This window comes from Cavia porcellus, unplaced genomic scaffold (genome assembly GCF_034190915.1).
Source record: "Cavia porcellus strain 051 isolate PalLab524CR breed Dunkin Hartley unplaced genomic scaffold, mCavPor4.1 scaffold_9, whole genome shotgun sequence".
NCBI classification, from domain to species: Eukaryota; Metazoa; Chordata; class Mammalia; order Rodentia; family Caviidae; genus Cavia; species Cavia porcellus.
In genome coordinates, this window is record NW_026947492.1 from 64145589 (window position 1) to 64169438 (window position 23850).

Sequence of the window (23850 nt, forward strand, 5' to 3'; positions counted from 1 at the left end):
TTCAAAGTGCACTGATTTCAATGCTAATGATATCCAAAAACATCTTAATGGAAATATCTAAAAATGCTTCACTAGATATCTGCACTCTGTGGCCCAGTGAAATCGGTAGATAGTATTAACCATTACAAGATCATGCAATTTTGTCTCATATGCATATGACCATCAATTTATTTTTTCACTTCTAAAGATCCTGCTAAATTATTACCTGATAGTCATAGAAGGAGCTTCAAAGTACACTTGTAAGTTCTAAAAATTTCTGTATTTTTGCTTCAGAAATAAAATCTAATGTGAGGTTATAGAACAGTGTGTGACTTACCCAAGTGTTAGGACACAATGACAGGGTTCTTGCTGCTCCCCTTCTGAGAGCTCAGCCTCAGGCTATGTGACCACAAGTGAATAGAGTTGGTGTCCTTGATGATGGTATTTGAAGACTGCAAATATTTCCACTAAAAACTGTGGGCCTGTTACCACCTGAATAGACCTACTATTAAAGTTTTGCTACTTCGGACTAAATATTATCCCTTTCAGAGCTACTTTAAAAAATAAAGAGTAATAAATATTTTTAGCCTAATGCTTTTAGTCTATTAATGTTTTTTAAACATCATTTATAACAAGCCATTTTACATTATATTTTGGTAATTTTTTATTATTTATATAACATAAACTTTACCATTTTAAACATTAAGGGTACAGTTCAGGAGTAACAAGTACATTTATACTGTTCTATACAATCACCACCTATCCATTTTCAGATTTTTTTTCATCATCCCAAACTGAAATTTTGTGCCCACCAAAGCCCACACAGTACCAACTATTGTGCTCAGATTTTTGCTACTCATCAGAGCTGGTGGGCATTTCAGTAGAAACAGCCTACCTCGGAACAATAGGCATTCAGCACCTTTACATATGCTGCATATTCAAAATATTTTATAGAGACAGGACATAGTTTTTTTAAAAGAAAGACATTATAAAGAAGATATGAGACAAATAAGCAAAAATATTTTCCCTTAATCTGGGAAGGAGTATGTGCTAACACTGTAAAACCGAAAGAGTGAACTAATCTGAATTTGTAGTCCCAGAGCTATCTCTCAGGACAAACATAAAGGCATTATTCTGGCACACTACAGAGAGAAAACAGAGGGCTTATACAGGTGGAGGAAATAAATGGCAGATGTTAAAGAGGAAGCAACATGACACGGTAGGTAAGTGACCGTATTCAATTATCAAATTTAATTTCAAGTCTTGCCACTGCACACATGAGCTGGTGTGACTTAATTACCTTGCTAATGTGTGCTTCATTTCTGTTGCTTGTGATGAGGGGACAAAAATGGCACCCATCCTATAAATCTTTGAAGATCACAAAAGCTATAAAGCAGTTATCACAATCCTGGAACATTGTAAGCACACAAGCCAGAACTACAAGCATTATTAGTCAGGGTTGGAGAATTCAGGTAATGGGTAAAATCCCACAGCAAGGACTGTGGTTTTCCTAAATTAGCAATTTTGTTTTCCCCATTTAAAAAGCTATACTTGTCAGTTAAATAATGTATTCATAACAAAGCATTTAGAAAGTAGGAACAAAACTAACATCACTATTAATTTGAACATACTTCTTCCAAGGCATAGGCTGTTTTTCAAGTTAGTTTCAGTTGTATATATTAATTGTTTTTACTTGATTTCCAAGGCTGTTTCATTTTAAATCAGTCTTTAACCAAATAATGTGTAACGTGGATTATTCCAACATGATATTACATGAAGTAAATGAATCATACTTAGTTTACTGTTGCAGCTGGAGAAAAGCACTGATGTGCCCATGGAAACTGGAATTAAGATTCTTTTGATGGTGTAATTACATCAAACCAATAAGGATGTGGAAGTAGAATAGTGAAGGTCACCCATGTCACACAGTTTGGATGTCCTTGTCACAGCTGATCTTGAACATAGCCAGCACCCGTGTTCTGATCTGTTTGGTCTTGGCACCATAGATGATGGGATTGATGACAGGAGGCAGCAGCAGGTAGACATCTCCCATGAGTACATGCACGATGGGATCAAGGCTGTTTCCGAAGCGGTGCACCACTGAGAGGCCAATGAGTGGCACGTAGAAGGCCAGGACCACACCAATGTGTGACACACAGGTCCCAAAGGCCTTGGCTCGATCAGACTTGGAAGGCAGTTGCAGAACTGTTCTTATAATCAGGAAATAGGACAAAGAGATGAACATGACATCCACACCCATGACCAGCAGAATGGCAGTAAGACCATAGACTACATTGGGCAATGTGTCAGTGTAGGCCAACTTCATCACATCCTGGTGCACACAGTAGGAATGTGAGAGCACATTGGAGTGGCAAAAGGCCAACCGCTTGATGAGCAGTGGAAGTGGAAAAAAGAAGAGGGAGCCTCGGACCACTGCTACAATGCCAATCTGGGCTGTTACTGTATTGTTGAGGACTGCGGCATGGCGTAGTGGGTGGCAGATGGCCACGTAACGGTCAAAGGCCATGGCCAGCAGGATGGTGGATTCAATGGCTGAAAGAGCATGGATAAAGAACATCTGGGCAAGGCAGGCATCAAAAGTGATCTCTCGAGAGTCAAACCAGAAGAGGGCAAGGATCTTGGGCATGGTGGAGGTGGACAAGGCCAGGTCAATGGCTGCCAGCATGCAGAGAAAGAGGTACATGGGTACATGAAGGCTGCGCTCTGTCCTGACGATGAAGACTACAATGCAGTTTCCAAACAGTGCCACAGCATACATGGACAGCAGAGGGAAGCCGAACCAGAAGTGGGATTCTTCTAGGCCTGGGACACCGATAAGCACAAAGGTGGCATGTGTGAAGTTGCAGGAACTCATAGCCGGCTCTGAGGAGGGGGACTGAAGAGGGTGAGGTCACACTGGCAGCCTGGTAGGACATGAGCACAATCAGAGAGTCCTCTGGACACCTGGAGATTGAGTGCATCCTATCTCTTCTCCACTCCTATCTCCTCCCACCCCCACTTATGTTTTTCATAAGCTCTAAGGCCCTTTCTTCCAGAGGACAGATGTGATGGCTCAGACTGACATAGTAATCACCACTTTCAAAGCCCATATAAATTTTAAGAGGGATTCTGGAAAGAGAAATGCTTATCCAAAAACAACTTTCCTAAATTCCCTTATTTTCCCTTCTGATCCATATCTTGGTTATCTGTGTAGTAGCTGCCATCTTTTATTTTTTTTTAAGAACAGTACTTTTTGAGAATTTCTTTCAAATAAACTGTTCTCCCTCTTTCTCTTCCTCCTGTCTTCTCTTTCTTTCTCCTCATCCCTTCACCTGCATTTCCCCCTCCTTCCTTTCTTTTTTTATATTTATTCATTCATATGATATATTTGCACAAGGCCAGATTCTAGATGCTATTGATACAGAGATGAGAATCATTCTTCTTGCCCTTTACATGGCTTGTTTAGGATGAAACATGGATAAGTAACTAAGACCTTAGAATTTGTGGTAAGTGCTAGCACAAGTTATTCACTTAATGCATGGGAGGCACAGAGGTATGAACAGAGGAGCCTTCATGGAAAAGACGATATTTTTGTTTAGTCTTGAAACAGAGTAGAAATTAGACAGCAAAAAGAATAAAGGGTGTTCCAAGACAGTGAGGACAGGAAATACTCCGCAACTTTTCACTTTCTAGATCTCCAGTTCTAAGGTTAACAGGGAGGAAAAGAGTCACAGCAACAATGATAATTTTAAAAAGCCCTAAAATTAAACAAAAACTAAAACAAAACAAATAAAAGCACAGACCCAAAGTCAGTTACCTAAGGAAAAAAGGAATCATATCTGGGTTTATAAAATCAGAGGCAATACTTTCCTCTAATAACTTTTTCGAAGATGAAGGTACTGGCAGTATGAAGGCCTCCTGCAGATCCTCGCGACCTGGTTCTCCCCTGCAAAGGTCCTTTGTTCTGCTCCTGGCTAGTGGTGGCTTCTCATCTGAAAGCTGTTTCTAAGGCCGTTCTCACTGATCACAAGGAGAGTTTGAGTTGAGTCCTGACTTTGGAAAACTGTTCCTGATTTTACAGTGATAATCTAGAGTGTTGTTTTTCTTAGAACCTATGCCCACAAATCATTCATATGAGGGGGGACATTTATTTTTGGGGAACTAAAGTGCTTTGGCTCAAACCTCTAGGCTAATCAAACTCTTAAATTCTGATCTGATCAAAGTCTCTTTCTGTTAGATTATTTGGCTTTGTTTTTCCTTAGAATTAATTGTTTCTAAAGAGCCGGGGCTTTTCATCAAGAAGCAAAAGTTTTGATTCTTGGAAAAACAAAAATGGACACCAAAAAACTCCAAGTGTCTTCATTGTCATTGTTCAGGTTAACTTTTTTTATCTCTCCTGGGATTCTTCACTTCTAATCTGGATCTTTACTGCAGCTGGTAGACATCCATAAACTTGGTCTGAATGGAGAGAGTTTAGTGACTAGCTCTCTCAATACAATAAAATGAGCACTGAGGGATTTGAATTGGATTTTCCCTATGTTGGATAAGCAAGGAGGAATAGATTCAGTGTTCAAAGGTTACAAAATTCACACCTCTGACCTGTATTTCCTCTTTTCCATCCTTATAACATGTAGAGACAGAACAGATTTTCTCCCTCAACAAATACTAAGTGCCAAGTTGGCCTTCAGATGCTATGGGAATGTGAAAAGCATTCTTTATTGAGAAGTAAGATTGCTTTTATCTTGAAGACAACCATCCACCTACCCACCATCCATCCATCCATCCATCCACTCATGTTTCCATAACACATAGCTTTTCTGTAGGGAGAGGGATATATAAACCCAAGTAAATCATGCTGAATAGTATGGGAAAGAACTCAGTCACCTCTCCTGGAGGTCAGTAGATCACTATATCCAAGAAAAGGGACGCGGGGTGAAGAAAAGGCAGGTATGTAGTGGTGTGGCATCAGCACAACAAGGGTTGCTGCATTCTCAAGGCCTTTTTCCCTTACTACTTTAGGAGTACTGACCTATTCAAAGGTCTTTGTTGGTCACAGAGTTCGTCTCATTTAATCTCTCTCTCCAAGAGCAACTCTTCTGCTTTGCTGATACCTGAATTTTTTACTGAACTCCAAGTCTTTTGGTCCATCATCTTATCTCCAGTTGTTCCTATTCCAGAAAATCTAATATCTCCCTCCCACATTGTCTGGCTTCCTAGCTAAACTGACTCCTTGCTAAAACATTTTAACTTCTCCATAGTTTTGGATGAAGTTGATGCATGCATTCTTACCTGCCTTTCTGGACTGTCATTTAAGGCTTTGAAACATTTCTTTCCAGCCAGCGAAGGTATGGGGAGAACACAGGGCTTTCTTCTGTCATCATGAAACAGTTTGTGGGGTCATCAAGGCCCTTTAGGATGGCGGAGGCAACAGGTTCCCAGGCTGCAGATGAGGATGCACTCACCTGGAATGGTGCAGTCTTCCTTAGAAAGCAGCTGGATTGTCATTGCCTTTGTGAAACAGACCTGTTTATAATTCTACTGAAAGGCCCATAGGAACAAACAATGAGAGTATGAGTTGAGGCCCCAAGGGTTTGGTGGACAAAGGAATAACATCTCATTGTCTACCTCTGTGCCACTCCCACAGGCTCCCCATTAGCCTGTCTAGGGCAGCAATCTCACAGGGCCCTAATTCTGTTGTCACTGTCACATAGTGGTCTCTACAGTATTTCCCCCCTCTTCCAAGCAAACACAAGCTCTTATAATCAGCCACAGGGATAATGAGTTTCCTCACTAACCACTTATAAAGCTGTAACAAGCTAACTGTAAATGGTTATTGTCCTTGGGTTCTAGGAATTCATGTCCTCTTTATTTTTTACTTTCTTTTCTTTTCTCTTTCCTTTTTTCTCCTTCCCTTTCTTTTCCTTTTCACAGTCATAGGGATTGAATTCAGGGCCTGCACAACGTACTATATGTACAACCCATTTTACAAATTTTTAAATTTTTTGAAATGAGACATTGCTCACTAAGTTGCCTAGGTTGGGCTTGAATTTGTGATCCTTCTGCCTCAGCTTCCCAGAAATTGAAGACCATGTCCTCATTAAAAAGTAACATGACTGCATGACAACATGACTATATCACCTCAAAATTCAAATGATGACAACCACTTTATCCATAACTCTCTTCTAGAGAGAATATGGATAGAGAGAATATCTCCATATTCTCTCTAGAGATAGTGAACTCTTCTTAGTCTATGTGTATTTCAAATAAATGACAAATATGAAGGCTCTTTGATCTAAGTTATATCCTGTGATAATGTTTGTTGCAGAATCACAAATACTGACTCTTCTCATCCACATTTAACAGATGTTTGTCAAGGGATTACAATACCATAAGCAAAATAGACAACACAAAACCCCACATCCCACAGAACGTGCATTCTGGTAAGAGCAAAAGACAACAAGGGTCAATATATAAATTAGAAAGGATTTTTAGGTAACCATAGGAGAAAAAATAAAGGGAAGAAGAGAATAGATAAGTATCAGAGGGAAGGAAAAACTTAAGATGAAGTTGCCAGGGAATGTTTCACAAAATGGAGGGCCCTCAGGGAGGACCAAGGGAATGAGGGATATAAGCAGTGATATCTGGGGAAGACCATTTTGTCAGGAAGCACTAGAAATTACAAATAAAAGTCCCGAGGAGGGTGTAGGCCTGCTGGTTTAGAACACCAAGAAAGCCTACGTGCCTGAACAGAGAGAATGGAGGAGAGTGGGAGGGAATCAGAATCAAGGAAGCTTCTGGCAACTAGGCCATCTAGGCTTGTCGTGCTTAGGAGTCCTCAAAGGGTTTCCATTTAGGTCCTGGATGAGCTGATAGTTTATTAGAGAGTTTTAAACAGAGGAGGGTTATGATATAAAAGTGAGGGCTAACTTTTATTGGACTTGTCTTCATTTCCCCCAGGGCTTGTTTAAACTGATGTGTAGCTGTCCATTTTGATTTTTCTTTGTTTCTTTCCCATGACTTAATGTTGAGTGTGTTTAAGGCTTACACTGCAGCTCCTCTTTCTCCAGTAGTTATCCCCGGTCCCCATATACTCGTACACTCTGATCTTTATCTGCCAGCGATGCACACACTTCATCTTAAGGATTTGTCTTTATACTTTATTAAGCACTTTAGCCCGCCCTGTCTCTTGCATCCTCTGTAACTATACTTTACATGAATGTTACCTTGTCATTGTCACTAGTCTCTGAAGACAGCAGCAGAATTAGTTTCTTATCAACCAACCGCTGCCAAAACATTTTTAGTCACCTATGTCTGACAATGGAGTTCATTCTGTTATTCATTGTATACATATCCACAAAACTAGTTTCATGTGGTATGAGATTAGATTTACAGAGGTGAAAAAGATAAAATACTTACCATCCAAGTGCTCACAGACACCTACACAGTCTTGAAATAATATGGAAGGGCAAGAAATATCAGATATTTATGAGAACTTGAAGGAGGCATTTAATGTGTGGGGGATTAGATCCAAGAAGAGTATTTCATGGAGGAAAGAAACAATTATCTATGGTGTGTGCGCACGTGTGTGTGTGTGTGTGTGTGTGTGTGTGTGTGTGTGTGTGTGAATAGTGTAGTATTTAGCACAAAAAGGGAAGAGAAAACTGGAGAAGCAGATGGATATGAGTTGACGATGGACTGTGAACCTAGTGACCTCATTCTGTCATCATAACTGGACATGTGTTTCACACTGTACTTCTAGAAGACGTTGAGAGACTGAATTTGAGGAACATTAAATATGTTTATGAATTTAGTGATGAAAGATGAAAATTTAATATGCATATTTTGTCTCATTCCTCATATCCAATTTTTTCAATAAATCTTGTTTATTTTCTTTTAACTATCTTTTAAATGTTTTTGTTGTTTCCATTTTCACCCTTGCAGTCCCACACTGTATGTGAGTAGTTTCCACAGTGGCCACAGTGTTCTGGTTTCTAATAAAGTCCTAGAATTGTAGTGAACTCCTTCTCAGCATACAAACTGCCCATCTCTTAGTGATGGAAGCTAACAAGTTCCAGAGTTTGTTGGCAGTAGGGCCGGCCGCAGATTAGTGTGCAATGGGTGAAGTGAGGGAGGAAAAGCTGTGTAAGTGGTGTGAACATTTAGGCATCTGCTCTGGAGCTTGAAGTTGCTTCAATGTCTTCTGTTCAGACATCTGTGTATGTCTATTTTTCTCTAGCCAGAGATGCTCTTTGTCATTCTCTCCTTCCTCTCTCCACACCTTATCTTCCATAGTGTGTGGAAATAGGGAAACAAATCTCGAGTGTAAGTGAGGTTTTCCATATTTCCATCTTGGACCTAGTGTGTCTTCTTTAGATATTTGCTTTTGCTTGTTGTGAGGGTTCTATCACAAGGGCATATCACAAAGGAATAATCCAGATAAGGGAACACAAAGCGATGAAAGTGAACAGAAGTTGGCAGTTTATTCAAGATATAAATCATTCCTTTGAAATGGCTCCTCAGTACTCAGCTAGGGGCATGGAGACAGTGCTACAAGTGGAAGCAACCGCCTCTTCACAGTTTTTATTTTAATACTTATTTATTAGTGACCTGATTAAGCAAGTTTTATGCTGGAAAGAAGACTTCACAAGGTCAGCATAAGGTTATAGTAGGCTGTATAAGGCACAGTGGAACTTTCATATATTCCCTTTCTACAGTACACTTCAAAATTTGGGGTCTCATGAAAATATATCTGTGTGCAAAATATATTCCATGTATGCTACTCCAAAGCCTTATGCATTTTAGGTGATTAGAGTAACGTTAGAAGCTATTTTACCCCAGATACGATGAAGGGGGAGGTGCAAACAACAGTGAATAAGACGCAGTTCTGGTCTTGTGGCATGAGTTTGGAGTTGTAGAGAGAACAAGAGTCTAGGCAGGGCCATCCTGAGAGAGAAGCACAGGTGCTGCTGGGGCAGCTGGCTAAGGAACCAGGCCAGTGGGGAAATCCAGAAAAGTCTCTGTGAGAGTCACTTCTGTTCTCAGCCTGGAGATGAAGACAGTGCTATAAGTAACAGCTGTTTCTAGGCTTGAAGGCAACAGAGGACGTGCAGGATTAAGGAAGTGCAAGCTGTTCCTTGTATCTACAATATTTACAGAGGAGAAGCAATGAAACTGAGAAGTAAATAGAGCCAGGTCATTCAGACATTTTATTATTTTTCCTATGTAGCATATCCTGTCTGAGGGGCTGGGAGACAGCATGGAAAAAGCAAATTTCTTAACCTTAAAAGTATTTTTATGGGGAAACAAGAAAAAATACATGTATGTAGTATGTAAGATGTTAGAAGGAATTAGAAGTAACAAAAAGGCAAGTAAAAATGAGAGAGAATACAGGTGAAAATTGAGGAGAGGTGTTGTTGCTGTTATCATTATTATTTCCCACGCATCAAACTAAGACATACTTGAACAGGAAGTGAGGAAGGTAATGCACGTGGGTCTCTGGGGAAAGCACAGGGAGAATGAGAAGCATGATGTTAAAGCAGGCTTGATGAGTTAAGAAAATATTTAAAGGCTAGTGTGAGTGTAGTAGAGTGAACTGAGAGAGTGGAAGCGAGTCAGGTTAGGATGGTAGAATAAAGCAGCTTACACAGATCACTTTGGAAGATGTTTTAAAGACTGTGAATTTTCCCTGGATAAGACAAAAGGCTACTGGGGCGTGTAAAATAGAAAAAGTGACAAGATCATGATTCTGGTTTAAAACAATCACTGCTGTCAGGGACAATAAACTGAAAAACAAATGTTGAAGAAGAAAGATCCTCCAGAAGGCTACCCATGAATGATGCTTCATTTAAGATTATAACTAGCATCATGGAGGTAGCAGTAGAGTAGATGTAAGTGAGGGGTCTCTAAAGTTCCTGATAGGATGGTTGTAAAATATCAGTGACAGAAAGGTGTGAAGTGTAACTCCAAGTGTTGTGTCTCAGTAACTTGGAAAGTAGAATAACTGGTTTAGGGTAGCCGGTGAATGGGCATTTTTTCCCCCTTGATTTTGGACATGCTGCGAACTATAGATGTTAACATGGCTTCTGACAGCGTACAGGTGATATTTAAAGCCATGATATTAGATGAGATAACCAAGGGTGGGAATGTGACAAAGAAAAAGAGGCCTGAGAGACTTTCAGGAAAATGGCAGAGTGGTGAGCAGCAGAGAAAGAACCTCTCGAAATTTTCATGTCCAGACCCTAGAATATAGCAACATGAAGAAGAGAAGGAAGAGAGAGATGGGTGCTATGGACACAGGAAGGATTTGAACTGAGACTGCTAATGCAGGAATTCAGCAAAAATAAGAAAACCAAAAGCCCTGCTGGATGGGGAGAAACAGCAGGAAGCAATGTAGCCCCCACCCTCTGTGTGCCATCAGAGGTCCTGCCAGCTGGGGAGAAGCAGCAAGGGAGCTGGGCAGCCTCCCTGTGTGCTGGGAATGGGCCCTGTCAGCTAGGGAGGGCCGGCAAGGTAGCCGCCTCTGCCGCCTGGTCCCCCACTGTGAGCAACCAGATGGACCAGGCTGAGATGATAATAACTGAAGTAGGGAAGCATTTGGCATTTATGCTGTTTGATTGACTTTGCAGGCCTGGGCCAGTAGTCTGGGCAACTGTTTAGAGAATAACAATATGCAATATAATAACAATTGTAGATTAAAAAAAGAAAAGAAAAAAGTCTGAGAATGAAGCCTCAGGAGATTCCAACATATGGAAGTTAAGATTAACAATAATTGAGAATGACAATATTGTTGTCAAATATGACATTACCCTTATCAAATGACTAGTGCTCTAGTCACTTAATAGACTCCCTGTAGGAATGGACAAGGACTTGTGTTTCTTATTTGGACCTGATACTAGCTATAGGACCCAGCTTAACTGAATAAAATCAATGTGTCGTTGAAATATGCATGCACAATAAACTTGAGAATTGATGGAAGCACGCAGGGTAGAGACAATTAACTTTCTAGATGAAGGTGTTACATCATACAGATTTGAAAATTCCCGGGTAAATGTCAAAAATTGTACTTAATTTGCAGCTCATAGCACTTTAAACGTCTCCTGGAGCAGAAAGTTAAGGGAGGGCTCAGAGAAATTCTGGAATTTTTTGTTTTAGGAGAGATCATCAGCTAGGAAAACTTTGTGAGGTTTGAAGATCTTGACCTGAGGTTTTCCTCTCTAATACGGTTAAACATTTTCAGAGGATAGAGTTTTATATTTTCTTTTTAAAGAAATTATGTTTTTATTGCTGTATATTTCCCTAGTATAAATTAGAGGTTAATTCATTTAGGAAATAGAATTATAACTTATCAGAAAAATAGAAAATGTTAGTTAAAATTATTATTGTGGTCAGAAAATATTATCTATTTTTATTCAAGAAGTGAGTTTTTCATAATGTAATTCTGAGGTTATTGACAGGGATAGAAGACAACAACAGTTTGGAACAATAAATGATAAAGAGATTTCTAGACCTGATGCTTAAACAGTTCATGCTTCCCATTTTTGTATCTCTGCCATCTCACATGTAAAATGAAGGAATTAAAGTAGTTAATGATCTAGCTACATTCTAGCTTTAACTTTAAATGATTGCATACTTGGCTCTGGTGGGCACCAGATTTTCTTTTGCTTTTAATTGTTAACATGACCTGAAGTAGATCACCTTTAATGGATTGCCTAGTTCTAGAATTCCTTAATTCTATGTTTCTTTAGAGTGGAAAATTTTTATTACAGTGCTGCGTATCTGCTTGGTTTTCACACTATAGATTATGGGATTCACTACAGGAGGGATCAGCACATAGGTGTTAGCAATCATGGTATGCACATAGGGTGGGGCTTGCTTTCCAAATCTATGAACAAAGGACAGACTGATCAATGGCATGTAGAACACAGCCACAGCCCCAATATGGGAGATACATGTGCTGAAGGCTTTTTTCCTCTCCTCTGGGGAGGCAATGCTGAGGACAGTCCTAATGATCAAAACATATGAAAAGACAATGAAGATGGAGTCCACACCGACAGTAGAAATCATGGCAGTCAGCCCAACTGCACTGTTGATCCTGGTGTCTGTGCAAGAGAGCTTCATCACATCAGGATGGAAGCAGTAAGAATGGTGCAGCACGCGGCTGCGGCAGAAGGAGAGTCGTTTAAGAAGTGCAACCATTGGTGTGAGCATTAAGGTCCCTCTGATGACAATTGCCACCCCAATTTTAGCTATTCTGGACTCAGTTAAAATAGTGACATATCTAAGAGGGTTAGAGATGGCCACAAAACGATCAAAAGCCATAGCCAATAGCACAGAGGATTCCATGACAGTGAACAGCTTAATAAAGAACATCTGTGACAAGCAGGCATTGAAGCTGATCTCCCTGGCATTGACCCAGAATATCCCCAACATGGTGACCAGTGTGGATATGGACAGACCGAGGTCAGTGGTGGACAGCATGGAGAGGAAATAATACATGGGTTCGTGGAGGCTGGGCTGAGTGACGATGATGAAGAGAATCAGGCTGTTCCCTGACAGGGCGGTTGCATAGAGGAGGCAGAAAGGGATGGAGATCCAGGTGTGGAAGGCTTCCAGCCCAGGAACGCCAGTTAGCAGGAAGATGATGGGAGAGGACGTGATGTTCGGGAAAGCCGACATGCTGCATGAAAAGTATAGAACAAGTTGGAAATAAAAAAGGCTACATTTGCTTGTGTATTAAGCCAATTAAAATAATTGTATTCAACAGAAAAATGACCAACATGAGTATTTACTATATAATATAAGAACAAATCACTTAAATTGATAAAATTTTTTTGTAAGATTTCAAATACTATAAGTCATTCCCACCCCTTTTAAAAAATTGTCCCAGCTTACAGTTTTTATTTCCTGGAATCGTTTGCTTTAGCTCTATTTATACCATGAGACTTTTCTTCCACTTTTTTATCCTTGGGTGACTGGACTAAGAATAGGTACTTTATCCTAGATTAGCCAGTCATATTTCATCCTTTTGGGATTTTTTTTTATTGTAACAGAGAGGTAAAATAGGGTGATAACATGCCACAGAAATACTACATTGTCCATAGATGTGGAAACAGAGAAGCTTATAGTCAGTGAAAGTTAGAAAATATTGAGGAAGAGATAATTATGGTAAAAAGTAACATGAGGTGACAAATAATTTAGGCACTAAGATAGTCATTAGCAGGTGCCTGTAGTACCTATCCATTTTATTTTATTTTTTTTGAGACAGGTGGTCAGTATGTAGTGCAAGCTGTCCAGAATTCAATTCTGTAGTCCAGGCTGGCCTTGAACCCCCAGAAATCCTCCAGCCTTGGCCCCTGGAGTGCTGGGATTACAGACATGTATCACACTGTGCAGCCTTACCTACCCAGTTAAAGGATCCTTATACTGTGGCACCTGCCTTAGCATGTTGGAGTGCTGCAGAGTTACAATACAAACCTGCCACCAGACTTAGGGACAAAGGACAGTGCCCTTCGTCTGCATAATGTGCTTTATTTCTATCTTTGATCTGCCTGAAGACTAATTCTCCAGAACATATTTTGTCTGTTTTGTTAATACATATTTCTTAGGTGGTATCTAAGAGTATGTTATTGTTTTTTATTTGAAGGAAAGTTATGACTTTATTGAAAGTGTCCCTTTTTTTCCTGTCGAGTTGAGAACTACAGGTTAGGCAGATGAGTAAGTACACAGTGGAAAACTGGGAGCAGGGAGGAACAGACAAAGGAAATGGTTAGAAAGTGCACAATAAACGAGAGGGAGCTGATTTGCAGATAGTTGTCCAGTGGTAAAGAAAGGTACTGAGTGGCTGACAGGAAGCACAGGATAAAAAAGGGAATGACCTGGAATTTAAATGGTTTTAGATCACATGTGTTCACCCAGATAAAGTGTCACATGGAAGATCACCTAAATCTTAGATGATTTTAGATGTATCTTGTTCATGTACCTAATACCAACAATGAATACAATCATTCTATGTCATAAATATGTACAAAAATAATTAACAGCAATAGTTAAATGGGGAGGGGAGTCTAGAGAGAGAAGGAAGGATGTGACTGGAGAAGGGGGTGGGGTACAGAGCAATGATGATGTGTTATGCACATATTCTTACTCTCTAAGGTGAAAGTGAATTTCATATATTTACATGTGCCAGTAAAAATTTTAAAAATTGGGAAAAATTACTGAAACTGTCAGAAAAAGGTGAAAAAGGAGACAAGTTTCATAAACTTGCCATTAAGTTAAAACTTTACATACAAATTTACAATGATGACTTCTGAAGGACTCATAAAATTAATATCACAAGTATATGATCAAATCTTATACTATAAAAATGAGATTTATAGAAACTCAGGGAAAGTTGATCAAAAAAAGATCCGTTGATATACTGTATACAAGAAACACATTTAACTGGAAAGGAAATTCATAGACTAAAAATCAAAGGAGAGAAAACAATTGTTTCATGTGGCAGGAGACTACTTCCCCCCCCCCCAAAAAAAAGCAAGAGTAACTTGTTCATCAACTGCAGAATGGATAAGAAAGATTTCCATGCAGTGGAAAGCTACCCAGCTATAAAGCAGAATAATCTCAAGGCTCCTATAAAAACCAGGGCAAAAAAACCAGGAAAAGTGTGATCATGACATCTTAATCTCAAGGCTCCTATAGGTAAATGGAAGCAACTGGAGATCATGTCTATGGCCGAAGAAGTTCAAACTCATACACGTGAACCCTTGCATAAGAAACAGAAGGAGTTAATGGGATCCAAAAGCAAAATAATTAATATAAGAGCAAAGGGAGGATATACCTGGGAGGGAAAGGTGAAAACTACTGTCAGTTAATTATTTTCTTATCTTGAACTCTTGCATTATTTATACAATTTTGTTAGGTTTGGCTTTGTTCTGTCTTGTTTTGTTCAATTTTATGCTGTCAGAGGTTAGGGGCAGCTATTTTGAATATAATGGGATATATTATCATAATCATGGTTTCCTATTGCTTTGAAGTCTTATAATGCTTTCAATTGGTTTGGGTAATTTTATTCTGTTTTGTTTGATTTTATTATGTGTGATGGTTTGATACTTTGAAGAAAACAAGACATTATGGCAGCCATTGCTGATTTAATATCATCTTGTTTTGAAGTCCTACCATGCTTTGGTTCTTCTGTTTTGATGGTTCTATCCTGTTGTGTTTTATTTGATTTTGTTATGCGTGATAGTATAGACAGATTTTTTGAGGAAAATGAGATATTATAACAGCCATTATTCAATTCCTGTTACTTTTGAAGTTTGGTAATACTTTCATTCTTCTGAATGGTATTATACTATTTTGTTACATTGATATTATTGTGTGTAAAGGTATGCTCAACTATTTCGAAGAAAAGAGACATTATGGTAGCTACTGTTGATGTCCGGTTGTCTTGTTGTGCAGTGCTGTGTTGCTTCCGTTGTTCTGATTTGCTTTATTCTATTCTTTTGTTTTGTTCTCTTTAAAATAAAGAAATGAAGTTTATAGTAATGTAGAGTAGTTTTTACTTCAAGATAGCTAGAAGTGAGGATTTTAACTATTTCCCTATGAAGAAGTGATAAAAATTTAAGGTGCTAGAAAAGCTAATAATCCTGATTTGATCATTCTAGAATGTAGACATAGAAACACCACACTGTATCTCATAAGTATATATAACTGTCAATTAAAATAAAATAACTTTAAAATCAAAAAATAAAAAAAAGAATTAACAAAAGTAGACATTTGAGAGTTTTGTAGAATTTGGAAAAGGCTGTCTGGAAAAAAAAGCTATGCTTGAAATATTTCTGTTTATTGTCTCAATTGAGATAAAGAATCCCAAATTTTAGAATGCCATATGTAAAAATGATGAACAACAATACCCTGCCATGTTATTTCCCTTGATCATACCTTTTACTTGGGAAATTTTATTGAGGATCTACTCTTTGCATAGTTCATTTCATAATTAGAGGTTAAATGATAATACAAATGAAACCCCCCTTAAAGAAGTAAGGGCAGGAGAAAGATCAGTGCTATTTTGTAGTAACTTTAAAATATAGTGTATAATTATGAATAATAAAAAATATTCATGGGAGCATAGAGGATATATACATATGTCAATTATTTCTGGGTGTCATGACTTTAATATAATATTCAATGACTGAGATGCAGGTTTTGTCACTGAAATTATATGAAATTTAGGAAATTTTATGAGAGATCTCTTTTATAAAGTTCTGTCTGAATAAGTTCTTTGTCTACCTGATTTTCCTTTCATTATTTAAATAATTTTGTTTATTCATTGGCTATCTGTATTCTTCTTGGCAGATTTTTTCTACCCTATTTTGTCAAAAGATCATAATCAAACTAAACCAAACCAAACCAAACAAAACCACAGAGTATGAAGTTCCTTGACTTGTGTTCAGTCTGGCGGGAGGGGAGGGAACTCAAAGATTTGTCTTTTTCCTTGTTCTACCATTATATCTTCTGGAATCCTCCCCCCATCCATTCTGGGCTCAGAGACAAAGGACTGCACAGTCAATAATTACTTGATCATCTATAATAAATACTTAGTTCAGTTCAGTAGCAAACATATATCTGGAATTCACTGAAGCAAGTAAAGTAGCATTGCTTTGGTGCCTGAGAAAGAAATAGAGGTTGTGAATGTCTGAAAATTTCAGGCTTATAAAGGCTGAAAACCTTAGCTACAATAAGAGTGAGCTGACTTTTATCAAAAATGAAAATCGACCACTTTTGAACACCTGCTGTACACCTGACACTGTCTTGGCACAATTTGTATCCAAAGTATCAGAGACAAAGAGGGGAGACCCATTGGTTGCAGACTGCACAAAGATAGAATATATAGTTAAGAGCTAGAACTAAAATTAGTTCCCAGACATTTTCTGAGTGTATATGAGTTAAGGTGCCTGTAGAAGTCTCAGGGTCTCAGGGGGAATTAGTTACAAGAAATCAGAATAGGATTGAAGAATTATAGATATAAGGGTTTGATGGGTAAATATGAATTTAAAGGGCAAAAAAAAAAAAACCCAGGAAAAGTGTGATCGTGACATAGATCATGAATGGATGTATGAAGGAAAGAAGAGTGTTTAGTTGACTACAAGCAAAGAAACACAGTGGAACTTTAGATGTGAATCTGAGTCCTACTGGAAATAAAACTAGAGAAACCAGAGAGGCCAGGTCATAAAACTCTGGAATTCCATGGACAGGATAAGGAACTTAAATTTTAGTAGCAGATTCTCAAGAGTTAGGCATTTCTAAATATTTCATGAATAAGTAAACAAATCGTTCTGCATCTCTTCTAATTTAACTCCAACAAAATTCCTTTCCTTTTTAGTATCTTGTTTGGTACCATTGGTTCCTTTTTTGTAATCTACAATCCTCAAATTTTGCCCCAACTTAATAATGAAAGTTTTCTGCACTTCATGTTGATACTTTCAACGCATTCAATTCAACCAGGATATTTTGAGCAGCTTTCATTTTCAGCCTCTGTGTTTAGATAGCAAGGACTGCACTACAAAACTTGTTTTTCCCTCCATTTCCTGAAATATCTTTTGTAACAAAAATGTTCTTTGAAGAACACTCTTTCTGATTATTGCTCCTTCACCTTCAGTAGCAATCAGGATTTGTTTTCTGATAACACTCAGAAAACCCTCCAGCTGATGTCATCAAGACTTTCTAAATGGCAAGTACAAACGTTTACTTTTTGATTTATTCTCTACTCCTTCCTCTGAAATATATGGCAGTATAGACTATTTCTTTCTAGACACTCTTTCAATAGCTTTAATGGTAGTTATTCTGCTAGCCTCGTCCAAGTTTATCAAACAGTGTTTTTCTTCTCTGCTTTATCAATAGTGCTTTGTATAAGGGTCTGTTTTCCTTCCAGGAAATTCAACTACTTCCTTTCTCTCCACATACTCTTCTTGAAGTAATTTACTTATTCCCATGGCTTTAAATAGCACTTACATCCAGATGACTCAGATGCTTGCACTCTAATTATGGCATCTCCTAAATTTTACTTTTTAAAAATTAGCAGAATCTTTGAAACTATGGCAACATTTCTGGCCTTAAACTTGAAGGCAGTAGTGAGTTGATCAACCTGCAGTGTAGAGAAATTCTGGCAATGGTTTAGAGAACAAATGAGAGTTTTCTTATTTGCAGTAAGTCATAAATACAAGGTGAATAAAATGCTTTTCTAAACGAGGGACACACCCATCCATAATCTCTCAGACATTTTAACACCAATATGAGCCAAGCAAAATTCATCCCCAGACTCCATTCTAAACCTGTATATCTCTCATAGGATTCATTTTTCAACAAATAGCATCAACCTCTACATATAATTAGAATTAACCTCCACCCTTATACCACTTTCTCATCCTACAAGTATAAGTTAAATTTGTATTCATTCTACTGCTGAAATATCAAAAACTGGAGGCTTATAAGGTCTACATATGAAGTCTAAGTAATAGCAGACAGTTGTTGGTGTATATTTGATTGCATTTTTCTTACACTGAAAAAATTCAAATGTTCTTAGAAGATGAAGGATGATTAATGGATATTTATTAAGCGAGGTGCTACATTTCTCCGAAGCTGTTCTTATGTGCCATCACTCTCAAAATAGTCTGACTCATCTTCTCTAATCCACATACATCTTCATTCCCAGTGTGTGACTGATGAGGTTCTGATCTTTGCCCAAACACTAGCGAGTTTTGTATAGCAGTAGCAAATTACTCATAGGATTAGAACATTTATTGGCTACTTAGTCAACAAACATTGTACTAAGAGCTTTAGAAAGAATCTTAATTCCTACTATATCAACATGTGGCAAGTATTATTTGATTCACTTGGAACTCACTTTCCTGATAAATTGAGAAATCGCACTCAGAATCTCATACCTAGGATTCTTAACCTGGTTATTTTTAATTTTGATGTTTTCATGTTCTCAACAACATTTATTTCACTGAAGTCTACAAGAAATGTAAACTTCCTTTGAACCAGTTTTCTCATTTATATGATAGGATAAATAGAGTGCCTAATATAGTTTCTGGCAGGTGTTCAAAGTTGCTATCTTGTATTTTTAAGAATTATTTGGCTTGGAAATAAGATTCAATGACTATGATAAATGTATTAGCAAACTAAAACAATTTAACTAAAGAAAAGTTACACAGCCACTACCAAGCAGAACAAAATGTCCATTCTCTGAAGAATAAATAATAATTAATTCTATGATTCTTCCATCCTCTCCATCCCACCATCCCACTATTTAATTTAATTCTGCACATTATGAGAAAAATCCTTCTCAGTGGGTAAGTACACAGATTCATCAAGAGTCAGACATGTTACTGAACAAACAGTTTTACTTACAGAGCCCATACAGCAGTACTGTTGTCTGTCTCAGGCAGATTCCGGAGATTCAGTAGGCTTCAGATTCCAGGAGAGGGCTGAGCTTATAATGAGATTTATTCCAGGTTGGTTGCAATAAAGACCCATGCACAGAGCTAAGAGGCCAGTTCCTGATGTGGGTGCTATTTCACTGTCTCCAGAGTGTGGAGGTTCCCAGAGGACTTCTTTTGACTGATAAAACTTTTTATGTTCATATCTGCTCTGTTATGCAATTATTTATTGTGGCTACATGCTTCATGGGCTGACGTAACTTTTGTCCTTATGCCATTTTATCGAATATTTTTTTTCTTAACAGCTTCATTGAGATATAATTCACATGTAAAATCTAGCCACTTTATTGTGTATAATTCAATAGTGTTTAGCAAAGTTACAGAGTTGTGCAGCAACCATCATCACAATCTAATTTTGGAAAATTTTATCACCTCCTTATGACCTCTAGCAGTACCATTGGCAGGGTAAAAAACAAAATATTATACTAAACTGCTTAAGTGCGTCTCTTATTCTGAGTCTGAGTCACGCTGTGTCCCATAACTCCTTCACATTTGTCATTATTTACAGTAGTAATTTCATTAGCCTACTGTGATTCTTCACAGTAGCAGCAAAGTTTTACAACTAGGAAAAATTCATTTATTTATCCCATACATATTTCCAGTAAGTGTTTCATAAAAATTCCTACATGTGCACATTCTCGTAAGTGCCAGAAATTAAAAAAAGGTAATATAAAATAGTTGTTATTATCTAATAGGAGACAGATAGATTAACCAATAATTGCTTGTTAACTAGTGATAAAATTGTTTTAGAGGTATAAACCAGTAGATAAGCACCTCAGTCCAAAATTTAAGTGTAAAGAAAATATTGCTTTATTTACATTTGTATCATTTTGAATCAGCAGTCTATTTTGAAGCTTAAACCTACTAGGTGAAAGAAAATTAATCAGAGTAAGTAGGTTTTCTCTATTTGTGTTCAAAGTTTGAGAAACTTGTGCAAAGGAACTGGGGTAGGTAAGTGATATGTATGTCTCGTGCTCATGTGAGGGGACTATTGCTGTTGTTAGTCTTTAGTATCCACAGATTGTTAAACATTATTCATTTTTTATTTATTTCTTCCTTAGGCTCTCATATATTCCCACCATTTGTAAACTATTTTGGGCATATGAATTTGAGTCATCCTTGATTTCTATCTCTTACACCCTATAGACAATCCATTGGGATTGGCACTGTCTTCAAAATAAAAACCAGGATTTAATCATTCCTTGTCACCTCCAAAAATTCCACTTTTTAGCTGGGTATGGTGGCACACTTGGGAGGCTGAGGTAGGAGGATCCCTGTGAGTTCAAGGCCAGCCTGAGCTATATAAGTGAGTTCAAGGAGAGCCTACACTACACAGTCAGAGCCTGTTTTAAAAAAATGCATTCATACACATCCTGATACATATACTTTAAGGCACAGCCCTTCTTAGTGTCCTATGCTCATTCCATTTTAGTAACAATGTCACTGGTAATTTTATTAAATTTTGTGAAATTATGAACACAATGTCAATTAAATTACATGAAAATGTAACTTAGTGTGTCAATATTAGTCTCATTGAATCTGGGAAACGTGTCACAGCCTGTGGCCCCGTGGGATTTCTATTAATGTTCCCAAAACTTGGTAACTCAAACAGGAAGGACAGAATTTGACACAAGAAAACTGTGCTGTAGGAAATTGCAATAAATCTTATTTATTGAGCGTCAATGTTTTACTGCAGTGAACAGCAAAATATTTTTTCCTATCACATCAGTAAATATTTTTAAAAAGCTTATAATACAGAGGGTTGTATTGCTGTATTATGGTGGACTAAGTACTGCTTTACAATGTTTGCACAAGTTTTATAGTGGTAGATTTTTCCAGTATATTATTGTTATAAAATGTTCATAATATTCAATTTATAAAACTTTATTGGAAGGAAAATACCAAAGATACAGATCACATTTTATGCTCAGGAAGATTTATCGCAGTATTATTTAAAATAGTAAAATACAGGTGAAAATTACCAATGATCCCAAATACATAAAGTGTTTATGTGCAGTGTTGGGTTGTAATTCAACTCTTAAAATTCATGCTGCTCATATGGATGAGCATGTTGAATCAGCAAAGTGGAAAATAGGTCTCAGGGCTGAAGTCTTACAAGGCTATAAATAGTATAGTTTCTGAAAGAAGCAGAGTTTGATACAGGAGGCAGTACAGCTCATCTTGCCACATCTTATGAATTTTTAGTGTCTATTGCTATTATTCTTATCTTCTGTCTGCTCTCACTTGCTTTGTATATGCCTCTATCAAAGTTTTTCATTCATTTATATTATGAAAATACAGTATTTATACTACATATCTGACACTGAAGAAGACATTGAAGGCCTAAGAGTGAACATGATAGACTTCAGTCTGTGTATTCCAATTTGAAGTCAAGTGTAAGTTACAAATAAGTATATAGAAAATTACAATATTGGGTTAAAATTATGAAAAAGGGGTAACAGGAAATTTTGCGGTTAAAGAGACAATGGCATTCACCTCACCTGAAAGCTGAATCACACTCTTCACTTTACAAAGTTCCTAAGGTGAGATAGTGATCACATAGGTGTGGGCTCAACCTAGCCTACATGGTCAAAGAAGACTAACTAAATATAGTTGTTGAAATGAGGTCTGACAGAATGTAAGGGTTTTCCCATTGGAACTAGGAATGATGGCAGGAGAATGAGAAGTAGGGTGAAAAGACAGAAGGTTAAAGAATGTTTCAGGGTGTTGTCTTCTCCCAGGGGTGCACTGTGCTTAAGATTAGGGAATTCTGGAGTAGGGTAACTAAAAACAAGAAAACAAACAGAAAATTGTATGAATAATACTCCACAAAATTTAGCTTTCATGAATTTCTCTACAAACCATAAGTCAGAAAATCCAAAGAAAAATTTTTTTTAACTTTAATGTTCATAAAAAAAACAAAATCTATTTTAAATTATCCTCGAGGAAGAATTCAGAAAACTCTTTTAATACTGCTTGGGAGAGTAAAATGAGAGAAGGCTCAGGGATTAACCACAGCATGCATGTTCTAGGTTATCTATCTATCTATCTATCTATCTATCTATCTATCTATCTATCTATATCTTTATATATGTAAGCACACAACATAGATAACTGTGCTGCGAATCTCTGTATCTCTGTTAGTTCACTGAAAAAAACAGTTTGTGCTTTCATTGTTCAATTGTGTGATCATTTTTTCATGCGTCTTGTAGTATGAACAACTACTTTCAAGATAACAATATTAAGCAATGTTAATCTCCTATTATTTTGTTTTGAAATTCTATGTGATTATTTTTGTTGTTTTTATGTTTTTAAAATAAACAAAGTGGAGTATAGAGGAAATAGAGAGAGTGGAAATACAATAGTTCTAAGGGTAGAGTCCGAGGGGTCCCTCGCCCAGAACCCTGCAGATGCTGGGAAGACATGAGATTGAAGGCAGGGAATGCTGTGATCAGATTTACTTCATTACAATAATTATTTTACCTACCTCAAGTATAGGGTACCTTGAGGGGACATGTTAGACTTTTTCATTTTAACATCTGGAACACGGTGTCTGACATAGCACTGAATGATTATTTACTAAAACAGGTACAGTGACATAAGACAATAGCAGGCATGAAAATAATAACAGCAAGAACAATGATTAAAACACTTGGAGTGAGTGAAAAGCATACTGTACTAAACCTGCACCATGGATTAATATAGAGTTGTCTTTTTTATTAAAAAACTAAACTTATAAAGCAGATATAACTGTTTTTTTCATATTGTTAAAACAAAAACAAAAATCCCCAGGTGAAATAGTTATATAGTAAGCCCAAAATTAGATGTCTGGTGGACAGAGTTGAGTTTTGGGCCAAGACTGTCTGTTCCAAATATTTTGAATTGAACTGGTGCATTTTTTCCCATGGAGTCTCATACATGTCATGGCATATTTTTTGCAGAGGTGTCAAACTTTTCCTTTTCTGTTGGAGTGATTTTTGGAGAAGACAATATTTCTCTTAGTCCAGTAGAAACCTATAGAAAAGAAAGAACTTTTAAAAAGTTATTGGTGAGCTCCTAGGGGGAATTTTTTTTCTAAACTTTCATCAGAATCCAAAATCTTGTGACATAAGGAAAGGGAGAAAAATCCTCTAAACAAGTCAATCAAGGTACCAGCTCTACAGTGTCTCTACTGGAAAGAATAATATTTCATTCTCATCTTGACATAGCAGGTCTTTGCAAAATAACATCCTCTTGACACAGATTTATATGTCAAGGATCACATTTAATTAGTTACTGTTATTGAACCTGCCAGCTATTCAAGCTCACCATTAAGTGTCAAAGGCTGTATTAATGGGGTAAAAAGCCACTTACGAGCATGCAGTCATAACAAAAG

The 23850-nt window shown here is 37.4% G+C and overlaps 2 protein-coding genes across 2 annotated transcripts; both read right to left on the minus strand.

Moving 5' to 3' along the window:
* Window positions 1-690: 690 nt before the first annotated feature.
* Window positions 691-3419, minus strand: LOC100723145 (olfactory receptor 51E2). Its single transcript, XM_023562223.2, has one exon. It carries the CDS (start codon window positions 2852-2854, stop codon window positions 1901-1903), a length of 954 nt encoding a protein of 317 aa, XP_023417991.1. The 5' UTR covers window positions 2855-3419; the 3' UTR covers window positions 691-1900.
* Window positions 3420-10996: 7577 nt separating this feature from the next.
* On the minus strand, window positions 10997-12879 carry LOC100730417 (olfactory receptor 51F2). Its single transcript, XM_003463388.2, has one exon. The coding sequence runs from the start codon at window positions 12652-12654 to the stop codon at window positions 11710-11712; it is 945 nt and encodes a 314-aa protein (XP_003463436.1). The 5' UTR covers window positions 12655-12879; the 3' UTR covers window positions 10997-11709.
* Between the last annotated feature and the right edge of the window lie 10971 nt (window positions 12880-23850).

Bases quoted from the DNA above. Each gene is read 5' to 3' on its own strand.
- LOC100723145 (XM_023562223.2), bottom strand. From the start codon at position 2,854: ATGAGTTCCTGCAACTTCACACATGCCACCTTTGTGCTTATCGGTGTC.
- LOC100730417 (XM_003463388.2), bottom strand. From the start codon at position 12,654: ATGTCGGCTTTCCCGAACATCACGTCCTCTCCCATCATCTTCCTGCTA.